General features: G+C 43.8%; 1 protein-coding gene across 3 annotated transcripts in view; it reads right to left on the bottom strand.

The window, feature by feature from the left end:
- LOC132208000 (utrophin-like) overlaps window positions 1-16,187 on the bottom strand; it is a 173,467-nt gene that overhangs the window by 13,013 nt on the left and 144,267 nt on the right. For all 3 annotated transcript variants that reach the window (XM_059643768.1, XM_059643767.1, XM_059643769.1), the window contains 3 exons: window positions 13,693-13,850; window positions 13,254-13,420; window positions 9,916-10,027 (listed from right to left, as the gene is read on the bottom strand). In XM_059643768.1, coding sequence (XP_059499751.1) covers window positions 9,916-10,027; window positions 13,254-13,420; window positions 13,693-13,850 — 437 coding nt within the window. The remainder of the gene's footprint in view (window positions 1-9,915; window positions 10,028-13,253; window positions 13,421-13,692; window positions 13,851-16,187) is intronic.

Raw genomic sequence — 16,187 nt, 5'->3', positions numbered from 1 at the left:
AATCAGCTTATCAGTGATAGGCAACATGGTTTTGTGCAGGGAAGGTCATGTCTAACCAACTTAATAGAATTCTTTGACGACGTGACAAAGTTGATTGAAAGGGAAAGGCTGTAGATGTCATTTACATGGACTTCAGGAAGGTGTTTGATAAGGTTCCCCATGGCAGGCTGATGGAGAAAGTGAAGTCGCATGGGGTCCAGGGTGTGCTCGCTCGATGGATAAAAAAAAAATGGGCTCGGCAACAGGAGACAGAGAGTAGCGGTAGTAAGGAGTTTCTCAAATTGGAGACCTGTGACCAGTGGTGTTCCACAAGGTTCTGTGCTGGGACCACTGTTGTTTGTGATATACGTAAATGATTTGGAGGAAGGTGTAGGTGGTCTGATCAGCAAGTTTGCAGATGACACTAAGATTGGTGGAGCAGCAGATAGTGAGGGGGACTGTCAGAGATTACAGCAGAATATAGACAGACTGCAGAGTGTGGCAGATAAATGGCAGATGGAGTTCGATCCGGGCAAATGTGAGGTGATGCATTTTGGAAGATCTAATTCAAGGGCGAACTATACAGTAAATGGTAAAGTCCTAGGGAAAATTGATGAACAGAGAGACCTGGGTGTTCAGGTCCATTGTTCCCTGGAGGTGGCAAGCCAGGTGAAGAGGGTGGTCAAGAAGGCATACGGCATGCTTTCCTTCATCGGACGGGGTACTGAGTACAAGAGTTGGCAGGTCATGTACTGTTGTATAAGACTTTGGTTCAGCCACATTTAGAGTACTGTGTACGTTACCAAAAGGACGTGGACGCTTTGGGCAGGGTGCAGCGGAGGTTCACCAGGATGTTGCCTGGTATGGAGGGTGCTAGCTATGAAGAGAGGTTGAGTAGATTAGGATTATTTTCATGAGAAAGATGGAGATTGGGGGTACCTGATTGAGGTCTACAAAATCATGAGGGGAGAGACAGGGTGGATAGCAAGAAGCTTATTCCCCAGAGTGGGGGACTCAATTACTAGGGGTCATGAGTTCAGAGTGAGAGGAGGAAAGTTTAAGGGAGATAGGCGTGGAAAGTTCTATACACAGAGGGTGGTGGGTGCCTGGAACGCGGTGCCAGCGGAGCTGGTAGACGCAGACACATTAGCGTCTTTTCAGATATATCTGGACAGATACCTGCAACAGGTATGAGATTGTTGCTCCCTGTACGGTTGAGGAAAAGGACTGTGGACAGGATGAGCCAGCTGACCATGGCACCGTGGCGCACAAGGTCATTCAAGAGGGGGGGAGCAAAAAGACAGGTAGTTGTTATCAGGGATTCTATAATTAGAGGGACAGATAGTATCCTGTGCAAACTGCATCGGGCGTCCCTCACGGTGTGTTGCCTGCCCGGTGCCAGGGTGCGAGACATCTCCGACCGGGTTGAAAGGATATTGGAGCAGGAGGGGGAAGATCCGGTTGTTGTGGTCCACGTTGGGACTAACATCATAGGCAAAGCTCGGGTAGAGGTCCTGCTCAGGGATTATGAAACACGAGGAAAGAAATTGAAGTACAGGTCCTCAAGGGTCATAATCTCTGGATTACTGCCCGAGCCACGTGCCAATTGGCAAAGGGAAAAGAAAGTTAGGGAAGTAAACATGTGGCGAAGGAATTGGTGTGGGAAAGAGGGATTCCATTTCATGGGGCATTGGCATCAGTTTTGGAACCGGGGGGGATCTGTACCATCGGGACAGTCTCCACCTGAACCGATCTGGAACCAGTGTTCCAGCAAAAAAGATGAATAGGGTGGTCAGTCAGACTTTAAACTCGTGAGTCGGGGGGAAGGGAAAGTGAAAGAGACAGGGAGTATGGAGTTAAATGGAAAGATAAGCAACAGGATAGCATGTGTACAGGAGGATTTAAGCTCGAGGCAGACTAGGAATACAGCAAAAAGGAAGGATAACTTAAGGCATCTTGGCATGTCCAACCTCTCTCATATTGATAAGAAAGCTTGCATTAAGACACTTCATCTAAATGCTCTTAGCATTCGCAACAAAGTAGATGAATTAACAGCACAAATCCTCTTGAATGATTATGATGTGGTAGGCAGCACAGAGACATGGTTGCAGGGAGCTCAGGACTGGCAGTTAAACATCCAAGGATTCACAACATATCGAAAAGAGAGGGAGGTGGGCAGAGCGGGTGGGGTTCCCTTGTTCGTTAAGAATGGAATGAGATCTACGGCACTAAATGACATAGGGTCGGAAGATGTGGAGTCTATGTGGGTGGAATTGAGGAACCACAAAGGCAAAAAAAACTATAATGGGAGTTATGTACACACCTCCTAACAGTGATCAGGATGAGGGGCGCAAGATGCACCAAGAAATAAATAGGGCACGTCAGAAAGGCAAGGTCACGGTGATCATGGGGGACTTCAACATGCAGGTGGATTGGGTGAATAATGTTGCTGGTGGATCCAAAGCAAAAGAGTTCATGGAATGTTTGCAGGATGGCTTTTTGGAACAGCTTGTGATGGAGCCCAGAAGGGAACAGGCTATTCTGGACTTGGTGCTATGCACTGAGCCAGACTTTATAAAAGATCTGAAAGTGAGGGAACACTTAGGAGGCAGTGATCATAATATGGGAGAGTTCGGTCTGCAGTTTGAAAGAGAGAAGGCAAAATCGGATGGAATGGTATTCCAGTTAAATAAAGGTAATTACAGGGGCATGAGAGGGGAATTGACGAAGATCGACTGGAAGCAGAGCCTAGCGGGGAAGACAGTAGACCAACAATGGCAGGAGTTTATACGTGTTACTGAGGACAGAGTACAGAGGTTCATGCCAAAGAAAACAAAGATTATCTGGGGTGGGATTAGACAGCCATGGCTGACAAAGGAAGTCAGGAAATATATCAAAGAAAAAGAGACAGCCTATAAAGTGGCCAAGAGCACTGGGAAATCAGAAGATTGGGAAGGCTACTAAAACAGACAGAGGATAACAAAGAGAGCAACAAGGAAGGAGAAGATCATTTTGAAGGTAGGCTAGCTAGTAATATTAGAAATGATAGTCAAAGCTTCATTCAATACACAAGAAACAAATGAGAGGCCAAAGTAGATATTGGGCCGCTCCAAATTGATGCTGGAAGGCTAGTAATGGGAGATCAGGGAATAGCTGAAGAACTCAATAAGTACTTTGCGTCAGTCTTCACAGTGGAAGACATGAGTAGTATGCCAACAATTAGGGAGAGTCAGGGGGCAGAGTTGAGTACGGTAGGCATTTCAAAAGAGAAAGTGCTAGAAAACCTAAAGGGTCTAAAAATTGATAAATCTCCTGGCCCCGATGGGCTACATCCTAGAGTTCTGTGGGAGGTGGCTGAGGAAATCGCGGAGGCATTGTTCGTGATCTTTCAAAAGTCACTGGAGTCAGGGAAAGTCCCAGATGATTGGAAAATTGCTGTTGTAACTCACTTGTTTAAGAAAGGATCAAGGCAAAAGATGGAAAATTACAGGCCGATTAGCCTAACCTCAGTAGTTGGTAAAATTCTAGAATCCATTGTCAAGGATGAGATTTCTAAATTCCTGGAAGTGCAGGGTCAGATTAAAACAAGTCAGCATGGATTTAGTCAGGGGACGTCGTGCCTATTAGAATTCTTTGAAGAGGTAACAAGTATGTTAAACCAGGGAATCCCAGTAGATGTTATCTATCTAGACTTCCAAAAGGCCTTTGATACAGTGCCTCACAGGACGCTGCTGAGCAAGGTGAGGGCCCATGGTGTTCAAGGTGAGCTACTGGCTTGGATTGAGGACTGGCTGTCTGACAGAAGGCAGAGAGTTGGGATAAAAGGCTCTTTTTCAGAATGGCAACCGGTGACGAGCGGTGTCCCGCAGGGTTCAGTGTTGGGGCCACATCTGTTCACCTTATATATTAATGATCTGGATGAAGGGGCTGCGGGCATTCTGGCGAAGTTTGCCGATGATACGAAGATAGGTGGACAGTCAGGTCGTACTGAGGAGGTGGGGAAGCTGCAGAAAGATGTAGACAGTTTAGGAGAGTGACCCAGGAAATGGCTGATGAAATTCAATGTGAGTAAATGTGAGGTTTTGCACTTTGGAAAAAAGAATACAGGCATGGACTATTTTCTAAATGGTGAGAAAATTCGCAAGTCAGAAGTGCCAAGGGATCTGGAAGTGTTGGTCCAGGATTGTCTACAAGTTAACTTGAAGGTCGAGTCCGTAATTAAGAAAGCGAACGTAATGTTGTTGTTTATCTCAAGAGAGTTGGAATATAAAAGCAGCGATGTGCTTCTGAGGCTTTAGAAGGCTCTAGTTAGGCCCCATTTAGAATACTGTGTCCAATTTTGAACCTCAGGAAGGACATACTAGCCCTGGAGCATGTCCGGCGGAGATTCACACGGATGATCCCTGGAATGGTAGGTTTAACGTATGATGAACGGCTAAGGATCCTGGGATAGTCCTCGTTAGAGTTTGGAAGGTTGAGGGGAGATCTAATAGAAACTTGCAAGATAATGTATGGTTTAGAAGGAGTGGACGCTAGGAAGTTGTTTCCGCTAGGCGGGGAGACTTGGACACGTGGGCACAGCCTTAAAATTAGAGGGGGTAAATTTAAAACTGAAATGAGACGACATTTCTTCAGCCAGAGAGTGGTGGTCTTGTGGAATTCATTGCCGCAGAGTGCATGGAGGCCAGGACGTTGGATGCCTTCAAGGCAGACATCGACAACTTCTTGATCTCAAAAGGAATCAAGGGCTATGGGGAGAGTGCAGGCAAGTGGTGTTGAAATGCCCATCAGCCATGACTGAAATGGCGGAGTGGACTTGATGGGCCGAATGGCCTTACTTCCACTCCTATGTCTTATGGTCTTATGGACAGGTACATGGATAGGCAGGGAGCAAATGGACACAGACCCTTCGAAAATAGGTGACAGGTTAGACAGAGGATCTCGATCGGAGCAGGCTCGGAGGGCCGAAGGGCCTGTTCCTGTGCTGTAATTTTCTTTGTTCTCTTTATTTGTACTCTTGCCTTTCTCATACCTTTTCTAGCTGAAAAAAACTCATGCAATTTTTTTCCATATTACCCTCATTAATATTGCCCTCAAATTTCATCATCTTCCCCCTTATTGCCTTTTTACATGTCCGCCGCGAGTTTTCGAAAGGCTTCCCAATCCACTGGCTTCCCACTAACCACAACACATTTTATGCTTTTTCTTTTGCTTTCATCCTGTCCCTGACTTATCTTGTTAGCCGTGGTTGCTGATCCTTTCCTGATCTCAACTCCACTCTCCTGCCTGCTCCCCATGGCCCTTTCTCCCTATTTTTCATCAGAAACATATCTATTTCTTTCTTGAATCGGTCGATTGGTGCTGCCTCCATTGCATTCAGGGGCAATGAATTCCACAGATTCACAACTCTCTCCTCATCTCCATTTTGAACATTCCATCTCTCACTCGATAGCTACAGCTTCTTGTTTGAGACTGTCCCACAATGGCGAACATGTGCTCAATGCCCATCTTTTCAATCCCCTTTACTATTTTATATACCTCAATCAGAACCACCCCCTCACTCTCTCGAACACCAGCAAGTACAGGCACAAGCTACTCAGCAACTTCTCATATGACAGCCCTTTCATCCCGGGAATCAATCAGTCCAACCTCCTCTGAACTGCCTCCAGTGCAGATGTATCCATCCTCAGTAAGGGGATCAAAACTGGACACAATACTTTGGTCTCACCAACACCCAATGTGTTCGGAAAAACACTGTGTTACTTTAATGATCCAGTCCTTTGGTGATAAATGCCAGAGTTCCATCTGCCTTTCTTATGCTATGCTCTTCCTGCGTACCCACTTTCAGCTACAAAGACAGCCAGACAACTCTGCACTGACACACTTTGAACCTTCCCTCCATTTAAATAAAAATTCGCCCTTTTTTTCATGGACAAAATAGGCAAGCCTTGTGCTTATGCACATTAACCACCTGCCAGATTCTGGTCCATTCTCCTCGCCTGTCAATATTCAGCTGTCTCTGTTTTATTTCACATCACAGGCTGTTTTCCCATCTCTTTCAGAATCATCCACGCATTCTGTTATGTTACATTTTGTCTCTGCTTACATATCATTTGTATATGTTACAAATAGTTCAGGTCAGAGACATGAACCCCGCAGCAACCCACCAGTAACAATTCACCATCCAGGCAAAGACTCATTTATCCTGACACTCAGCTTTCTGTCAGTTAGCCAGCCCTTTATTCAAACCAATATTCTACCCTTAATCCCCTTGGATCTAACCTTCTGGTTCACTTTTTTATGCAGCAACTGGTCAAATTCTTTCTGGAAATCTCGATATGCCACATCCCTCGGATCCCTGTAGAAGATCCTCAATTCTGCCACCTCATCAGCTCCTGACTTCATTACAGCTTTTGTTCAAACATGGTCAAAAGAGTTGAATTCCCGAGGTGAGCTAAGGATGGCTACATTTGACCGAGTGTGGCATCAAAGAGCGCTCGCATAACTGGAGCTGGTGGGAATCCAGCAGAAACTCACCACTGGTTGGAATAATATCTGTACAGAGGACGATATTTTTTCATTCTTGAATCGGAAAGAGGTAATTGCTGGTTAGACCAGCTTTTATTGCCCATCCCAAATTGCCCAACTGATATTTGGAGTTCCATGTAGGCCACAGCAGGCCACGCAGTTTCCTTCCCTAAAGAACATAAGTGAATCAGATGGGGTTTTCCGACAATTGGCAATGGATTTACGATCATCATTAGATGCTTAATTCCAGATTTTCATTGAATTTAAATTCCATTATGTGCCATGGTGGAATTTGAACCAGGTCCTCAGAACATTACCTGAGTGTTTGGATTAATAGTCTAGTCATAATACCATTAGGTCATCGCCTCTCATGATTGGCATTTTGGTTGTTAGAGGTCACCTGCAGGAGGTCCTGAGGGTACAGTCCGAAGCCTAACCATCTTCAGCTGATTTATCCCATCATCTCTCCATCATAAGCTCAGAAGTGGGGATGTTCACCAGGGATAGCAGAATATTCAGCATCATTCACCACTCCTCAGATACTGAATCTGTCCATGTCCAAATGCAACAAGGCCAGAACGATGTCTCGGCTTGGGCTGGTAATTGGCAAGTCGCATTTATACTGCACAAATACCAGGTAATGACCATCTCCAGGAAGAGAAAATCCATAAATTGTCCCTTGACATTCAAAGGTGTCACCATCACTGAATTGTCCGCTATCAAAATCCCGGGTTTTACCACTGAACAGAAATTCAACTGGACTTCCTATTTAAATGCAGTGGCTACTAGAGCAGGCCCAAAGCTCCGATTACTGCATCAAGTGACTCACCTCCTGATTCCCCAAGCCTGTCCACCAGCTACATGGAACAAGTCAGAAGAATGGTGGAATAATCCCCACTTGCCTAGATGGGTGCAGCTGCGAAAGCACTCAAGAAGTTCGACACCATCCAGGAAAAAGCAGCCTCCTCCCTGCAGTGCTCAATAGCAGCAGTGTGCACCATCTATGAGATGCACTGAGAAATCTGCAAAAGATCCTGAGACAGGACTTTCCAAACCTATGACAAATTTCATCCACAAGGGCAAGCGTAACAGATATATGGGAACAGCACCACCTACAACACCCTGTCTAAGCCACTCACCATCTCAACTTGGAAATATATTGCTGTTCTTTCACTACCACTGGGTCAAAGTCCTGGAAATTCTCCCCTGACTGACTGAGTCTACCTACAGCACATGGGCTACATTGATTCACCAATTACAAGGGTAACTAAGGATGGGAAGTAAATGCTGGCCCAGTTAGCGATGCCAATGGCCCAGAAACAAATAACAATTAAGTATCACCTATCTCCTCCTAATTCCAGTTTCTCATGCAGCACCATTCTGATTATTCTATAAAACCTGGTCTTTCTGTGGCAATGCTCAAAGCTACACACAGTACTCATTTGTGATCAAATCACATTCTGCACAATATTAAGAGCCATCACTGGCTGATGAGTATGATTGCCCAGCTTGGAAATTCCATATCACAGGTCATGAGCTCTGTGCGGGTTGATTAGCCTCAACTAGAGCCACATATCTGACCACATGTTTAGGAGGTCTTTCAGTGTGATGGAAGTGGTCTTGGCCTTGAGAACACCAGCATTCCTTTCTCCAGTTCCTTTCCCACACTTCAACTTCTTGTCTGGTGATGTTGAAGAATTATGTGCCTTCATACAGGAGATTCACCAAGTTGGTTTCTTCTGAATGGGGATATCCCATACTTTGACCTCGATGTAGTATTTCTTGAAGGAACATTTCAAGGTCTTTGAAATGCTTCCTTTTACTTCTTGATCAGATGCCTTCCTTGAGTTGGCAAAAATTTACTTTGGTAGTCATAACTTAGGCATCCCAAGTACATGGCCAGCCCAATGGGGTTTGTTTCAAATCATCATGGCGTCAATGCTGATGCTAGGAGGTTTTTCCTCCTAGCTGATGTGGAGAATCCATGACAAAACTGTGCTGAAAGGGTCTTGAAGTGGCAGCTCTATGTTATCCAGGTTTCACAGTCATATAGAAGAGGCTGAACGATGCAAGCCTTGAACTCAAGGATCTTGCGATCAGCACAGATGTCACAATTGTGCATTCTCATCCTCTGGAGTCCAAAGGTGCCACTCGCAGATTGGACGTAATGTTAGAATCTCTGTATCGATGTCAGCCTTAAAAGAGAGAGAGCGTCCCATCTAAGGGAAATGTTCTACATTTGGGAGGATTTCTCTATTAATTTTGATGAAAAGATGGGCCACAACTTGACAGATTGGTAAAGGATTTGAGTCATCTTGAGGTTCGAACACAGAACATAACAGCGCAGTACAGGCCCTTTCGGCCTTGATGTTGTGAAACCAACCTGAAGCCCATCAAAACTACACTATTCCATTATCATCCATATGTTTATCCAACGACCATTTAAATGCCCTTCAAGTTGGCATGTCTACTACTGTTGCAGGCAGGGCATTCCATGCCGTTACTACTCTCTGAGTAAAGAACCTACCTCTGGCTTCTGTCCTATATCTATCACCCCTCAATTTAAAGCTATGCCCCACCGTGTCAAACATGGCCATCCGAGCCAAACGACTCTCACTGTCCACCCTATCTCATGCTCTGATCATCTTGTATGGTTCTATTAAGTCGCCTCTTAATCTTCTTCTCTCGAACGAAAACAGCCTCAAGTCCCTCAGCCTTTCCTCATAACGCCTTCCCTCCATACCAGGCAACATCCTGGTAAATCTCCTCTGCACCCTTTCCAACGCTTCCACATCCTTCCTATGATGCGGCGACCAGAACTGTACGTAATACTCCGAGTGCGGCTGCACCAGAGTTTTGTACAGCTGCAACATGCCCTCATGGCTCCGAAACTCAATCCCTCTACCAATGAAGCCTAACACACGGTATGCCTTCCTAACAACCCCATCAACCTGGGTGGCAAATTTAAGGTTGAGGCTAATTCTTCAGTATACTTCTGCAAAGGCCTTAAGGGAGATTTGAAGACTTCTGCGAGCGGAAATGACGTTGTGAACCACATACTGAAGCTCCATAAGCGAGGTCAGTGTCATTTTCTTCGGTGATTTTAACTGGTTGAGGTGAAAAGGTTTTCCATCCATCCTGTCCAGGCCACTGAGAAGCTTGTTCTTGATGAGATTAAGAATGGTGGTGACAAAGCTGGAGAAAAGAGTGGGCGTGAGCCTCAACTTGACCTCAAAGAGCTTCTGCACAACATTGTATTTCTGGTATTGAAGCCTGATTTAAGCTGTTGGCCTTTTATCATTTTAGCAAACTACTTCAACTTTGAGGGCAGATTGTATTTAAATGGTTAAATCCCTAAGTTTCCACAGATCAGAATAATTCTATCAAGTGGAACAATGTATTACTCACTGAAGTGCAGTACTCCACCATTGGGTAATGTAACTTGTGCCCCTTGGATGTGCGTCCCGAAAAGAAACAGCTTCGGCAGATGTCATAATTTAAGTGTTTTCGGCTGCGGCACCTATTAAGGAAGAACAAGAAGTAAGAGAAATGTTCATTTTTGTTTGGATATTTTTAACCATCCAAGGAATGCAAGTTAAGTAGTTAAATTATGTATTTTTTTTATTTTGAAGAAACGGCAAAATTGTGTGGGGAGAAGCAAATGCTAGGTCAGTCGAGGAAAACTGTCCCAACTCCCCCAGTCAATTTTCATAATGGGATATCCCATCCCTGGAATTATTTAAATTGCTTCTGCGCTGCAACGTTCCCATAGTATGGAAGGTTTTCATCTGCCACGGTGGCATAAACCTATTTAGAAGTAACCTTGCCAGAATCTTCCTGGAAAAGGTAAATCTGACGAGCAGCGATTGTAACATGTGAAGCTGTAAAGGCAACACTGAAGGAGGAGGACACACATTTTCAGCTCAGACAGCAGAAGGGAAGTACTCCAGGGAAAGAGAAGAAATAGCGAAGAAATAAACTGCAATAATGGCTGAGTCACAGTGGTATAGTGGCAATATCATTGAGCTAAATGCTCTGGAGAATGTAGGTTCATGTTCCAACACTGTAGCTGGTCAAATTTACATTTCATTAAAAAATACTCAGAACTAAAAGTTATTTCCAGCAACACTATCATGAAACTATCAACAAATGTTGGTAAAAACCCATCCGATTCACTCATGTCCTTTCGGGGAGTATTCGATCATCCTTACACCACTACATGTGGCTGCAGAGCCACAGCAATGTAGGTAGCTCTGAACCACCCTCCCAGCCATCCACTCAGTTCAACGGCAATTAGTGAAGGACAACAAATGATAACTTCACCAGTGATAGCCAAATCCCTTGCAAGAATGGAAAATGTTCTCATGAAATGGAAGGACTTGATCAATGTAGTGTGAAATTATCAACAGATGAATGGATAGAACTGCATACAGAATGTAGGTCATCAATACGATGAGATGGTGCAAAACAGAGGATATTGCCTTCAGGATTCCTGTCATGAAGCCAAACTCTGAGACTCAGCAAGCACTCAAATGTGTGAGCAGAAACTAAATAGCCATGAAAACCAACATAAAAGTACAAACAGCAGGCTCTTAAAATTTTTGGAGATATGCAAAGCAATATTAAATTATGCACTGAAGTGGTTAAGTTCAGTTAATCCTCTTGTAAATAGCACTGCTAACAGGAAACTCACTGTCAATTACAGATTAGTCCAGAATTTTCAAGGCAATAGATAAAGTGAAGCAGAATACCAGTTTCCGTGAGGAACAAACATAATTTGGAAGTTAAAGGGATGAAAGGAATTACTTTTCTGAACAACATTCGGAAGAAACACAGACAGACGGTTGATTGAGAAGATGAAACATGAGAAGATGGTAAGGAAAGAAATAGATTTGGAAGCAACAGTGTGGTAGAATTGTGGAAGTTCACTGGCCTCACGCAACATCAGGAACCAATACATTTGATCTTTATAGAACAGAATGTCAGAGAAGGGGGGCTCTCTTCCCAAATGGTCAAGCTGACAAAATGTAGGAAAAAGGCTGCCTTCCTCTTGGTGCTTCTCACTGGATGAACACGCGAGGAAAGTTGTGCTTTTTGGTTGCGGACCTATTGGTGGTTGGTTCATTCATATCAGGCAGATTCTCCAACAGCGGGTGAAGGTGTGGTCACAGTCTTCGCTCGGGGCAACTGAATCTATTCCTCTTCTTTGTTCTTTCATGCAAGTTTTGTGTTTGGATTCCTGATTGTGGCTACAAAATCTCCTATCTGTCCCTCGAACTGTCAAGTCTGCGATCACTCACGTCCTGTTTACCTCACCCTTTTCCGCCGTGTCCCAGAGCCAATTACACTTTACTTTAAAGTAATTTTAAGTCCAAATCACAGTAAAAGGAAGCCATTTGGTCCATCATGTTTGAACTAGATCTCCAAATACATATCACAAATTAGTGCCTTTTCCTTAACCTGCACATTATTTCTCTTTAATTAATCAACTAGTGCTTTCTTGCATCTTTTACTGAAACTGCCTCCTCTAGGTAATGCATTCTATAGACTGTGATAAAGCTATTTCTTACACTGCAGTTACTTCTTTAGTCAATCACTTCAAACCTCTGCATCTTATTCTCAATTCTGTCACAAGTAGCAAAGTCTTCCCCTCGTCTACTCTGACCAGACCTCAAATGATTTTGCAAGATTCAAAATAATCTCTTCTAAGTCTCAGCATCTTCGAGGAAAGCTGTCCCAATTCCTCTAATCAATTTTCATAATGAGATATCTCAACCCTGGAATCGTTATTGTAAATTGGTCCTGCTCTGTCTCTCTCCAACATTTTCACAAAGTTCCCTTCGCACGGAAGGTTTTCATTTGCCATGGTGGTATAAACCTATTCAGAAGTAACCTTGCCAGAATCTTCCCAGCAATGCAAAGGCTGGTGATCTCATGGTTCTTTGAGCAATCTGACATTTCTCCTTCAGTTTTGTACAAGATATGGCATCTTAAAGATTCTGTGAAATCCTGCCCTGTTCCTCATAGTCCATGAAAAGCTAACAGATCTTGGCCTTCAGAGTTAGGCCACCATTCCTCAAGCTTCAGATGGAATTCAATTGACTCCGGGTCGCTGTTGCTCTTGATTTAGTTACGGCAGTCATAGTTTCATCCACAGTTGGGCTCTCACTCCAGTTCTTCTCAGACAGAGAGTTGTTTGATCAGATCAATGGCAGTAACACGCACCTTCTCCAAGATGGCCAATCGTAGAAATGTAGGAGAATAGTTCACCAAAAAGGTTCAATTTACCCCTTAGAAATCCTGTCCAAATCTGCAATTTAATTTACTAGTTGTGGACAAGAAGTTTTATCAATCATTTAGCAACAACACAGCAATCACTTTCACAGGATGCACACACACTGATTACAGGACTAATAAAAAGGCCTTTCTGTAAATTCCCAATAATTGCAAATTACAGAACCAACCGGAAGTCGAGTCACAATCCGTTCTGAGCCACAGTGTCTGTGATCAATGCAACTGCGAACAAAATACCAAAAGCATGCAGCACTCACCTCTCACAAAAAATTAAGGTAAAAAAGTTGATACTTAATTTGTCCTAATTACTTCTCTGGTCCATGAATTTGTTCGGGTTTTGTGATGATCTCAGTTGTGTTGTTGACTGATGGAGTTTCTAATAGAACATCTAAAGTAAAAGCTTTCTTTAAAAACTAACTCCCTCTAACTTTCTGCTGGTTTGCACATCTCACCTGAAACCTACGAGTGGGTACTCTTTGCAGATGTTACACTTAGCCTGATGTTTTGCAGTTTCAGCAGCTGCCACACGGTGTCGAACAGGCAGCCACACCATGGACTGAGGCTCCAATCTCATCCACTCTACAAAGTGTTTAACATCAATCTCTGGTTTGTTCTGGCCCTAGAAGAAAATAAAAGATCAGCTGCATGATTAATTATGTCAAGTTTACATCCGCTATCCTCAGACATATCCAATACACTATCATTGGGGTTTCTGACATTGTTTTTATTAAATTAATGATTAAAAACATTGACTACTTGTCAACATGATAGCCTTGGATTAGTGGTGGTACATGTTGGCCTCTGGAACTAATTCAAACCGAAAATGAGCACAAAATTCATACTGGCAAGTAGACCCGCTTGACCTTCTGAAGTGGCGCAGAGCACACTTACATGTTGGAAGCAACTGCGGACACTTGGTTCAATGTTGCTGCCTCCAAATGAAGGTACCTCACCCAGCTGCCGAGGGATCTGGACTGCATTGTGAAGCAAAAGGCTCAGGCTTTGTTGGTCACATAATTCTGTGGGTTCAGCTCCTTGTTTGAAGAGGTCTGCAAAAGTTATCCATAAGAAAAAACTTGATATTCCGAAACTTAAGGGAGGTAGTTAAGAGTTCAATACATCCAATATATCTTCCTCAATTGCCTTGCTTTGTAAATTATCTTAAAACATTATTTTATGATCTTGATTGGCTATTTGCAAACAACTGTGGAAACAAAAACTTCTGTTTCTTGGCACCAATGGACAATGTATGTTGTATGATTCTCCAAGGAAGTCATTTCTTTCTTGATTGTAAATCTCAAACCTCTCTAATATCTCCTCGTTCTTTTCACAGAGATAATCTTTGTGTGGACCTGGAAAACATGGGCACTGTCCTCAATGAATATTTTGTGTCAATCTTTACAATGGAAAAGGACACTCCAAGTATTGATATCAGGGCAGAGGACCTAGGAACATCAGAAGTTTAGACATCGGAAGATGCAGCTGGTTCAGCAAATTTAAAAGTGGATACATCTACAGGCCGAACTGAAATGTATACCAGCGAGCAAGGGAAGTGAGGGAGGAGATATTTGGGCCCCTGTCAGCAATTTTCAAACCCTTGTCAATCACACGTGAAGTCATGAAGGACGATGAACATTGTCCTACGATGAACAAATGGAGAGAGGAACAGACCAGGAAATTAAAGGCCAGTCAGAATAATCTCAGCACTGGAGAAGCTATAAAGAGGCATTCTTAGGGGTAGAATGTACTTGCATGAACTAATCAGGGATAGTCAGTATGGATTTGTTAAGGTGAGGTCACGTTTCAGAAATTTGATCCTTTTTTGAGGAGATGTTGGAGTGTTGATGAGCTTATGCATTTGATGTGGACTTAGTAAAGCCCCCCTTGGCAGACTGATCAAGAAAGCAACAGTCAACGGGATCAAAGGCAAAGAGGCACGCTGGAGCCAAAACTGGCTGAGGCAGAGAGCACAGGGTGATTGATGGTCGAGGGATATCTATTTGACAGGATGTTTGCTTTGAGTGGGGTTGTGCAGGGCTTGCCACAAGGACCCTTGAAATTTGTCAACGAGATTCATCATTTTGGCTTAAACACAGTGTGTATGACCGTGTTGCTAGCGAATGACTAATTTAGTGAGGAGGATATCGACGGAATGGTCATGTAAATAACAGCCATGGGATCAAAGGCAAAGTGGTACACTGGACCCAAAATTGGTTGACAGACAGAAAGAATAAACTTCAGGAGGAGATCAGCACACTGGTCAGCTGGACACAGCAATTGGAACTCAACCAGGAAAAGTGTGAGCTAACGAACTCGGGAGGGCTAACAAGGCAAGGGATCACACTATGAAGGGTGTGATCCTGGACATTACTGAAAAAACCAAGATGCTGCCTGGGCTGGGGGTTCTCATGGAATCATAGAGTACAGAAGAGGTCCTACGGCCCACTAAGGCTGTACCTCTAAAAACACACTGCGACATATACTAGTCCCATTTTTACACACTAGACCATTCTCAAAAATATTATGCCATTACAAGTGCTCATCCAAGTACTTTTCAAAGGGTGTGAGGTTTCCTGTTTCAACTTCCCTCCCAGGCAATGCATTCCAGACCTTTGCCACACTCTGGATGAAAACGATTTTCCTCAAACCTCCGCTAAATTTCCCGTGTTTCTCTTTAACATTATGCCCTACCGTTATTGATGATTTAACTAAGGGGAACAATGCTTTCTACTCAACCTATCTTTACCTCTCATAATCTTATATGCCTCTATCAGGACCTCCACTCAACCCCGAAAACTTCTCTGCTTCACAGAAAATAATCTGAATTTTTCCAGCCTTTCTTCACAGCTAAAATGCTCCAACATATGCAACATCCTTTTCATTCCCTCCAGTGCAATCACATCCTTCCTGATGGGTGGTGACCAAAATGCCACACACAACTCCAGCTGTGGCCTAACCAAACTTTTAAACAGCACAAAGTGACCTCCCCACTCTTACCATCTGATAAAGGGAGATGTCCCATATGTCTTTGTAACAACCCTTACTAGCCTGACCTGACCCCTTCAGGAATTTATGAACTAGCACCCTAGGATCCCTTTTCTCCTCTCAGCTTCCCAGTGTCCTGCTATGCATTAGATTTAGACTTAGGTTTTATTATCACACATATTCAATACAGGGTACAGGAGTGCAATGCCACCTCAGACGGTGCCATCTCAGGTACAAAGTACCTCGGTACGAAATTTCAGTTGCAAATGTAGAAAATTTATCCATCCTTCTTTACTCAGTCGCAGGGGAGTGGAACGCAAAGCCGGAGAGGGTAGTGGAGTCGGCCTCATTAGGGGCATTTAATCGGCCATTAGACAAGTACATGGATGACAGTATAAGGT

This window comes from Stegostoma tigrinum, unplaced genomic scaffold (genome assembly GCF_030684315.1).
Source record: "Stegostoma tigrinum isolate sSteTig4 unplaced genomic scaffold, sSteTig4.hap1 scaffold_243, whole genome shotgun sequence".
Classification (NCBI taxonomy): Eukaryota; Metazoa; Chordata; class Chondrichthyes; order Orectolobiformes; family Stegostomatidae; genus Stegostoma; species Stegostoma tigrinum.
The sequence above is the reverse complement of the archived record's forward strand: the minus strand, read 5'-3'. Positions and strand labels throughout refer to the sequence as shown.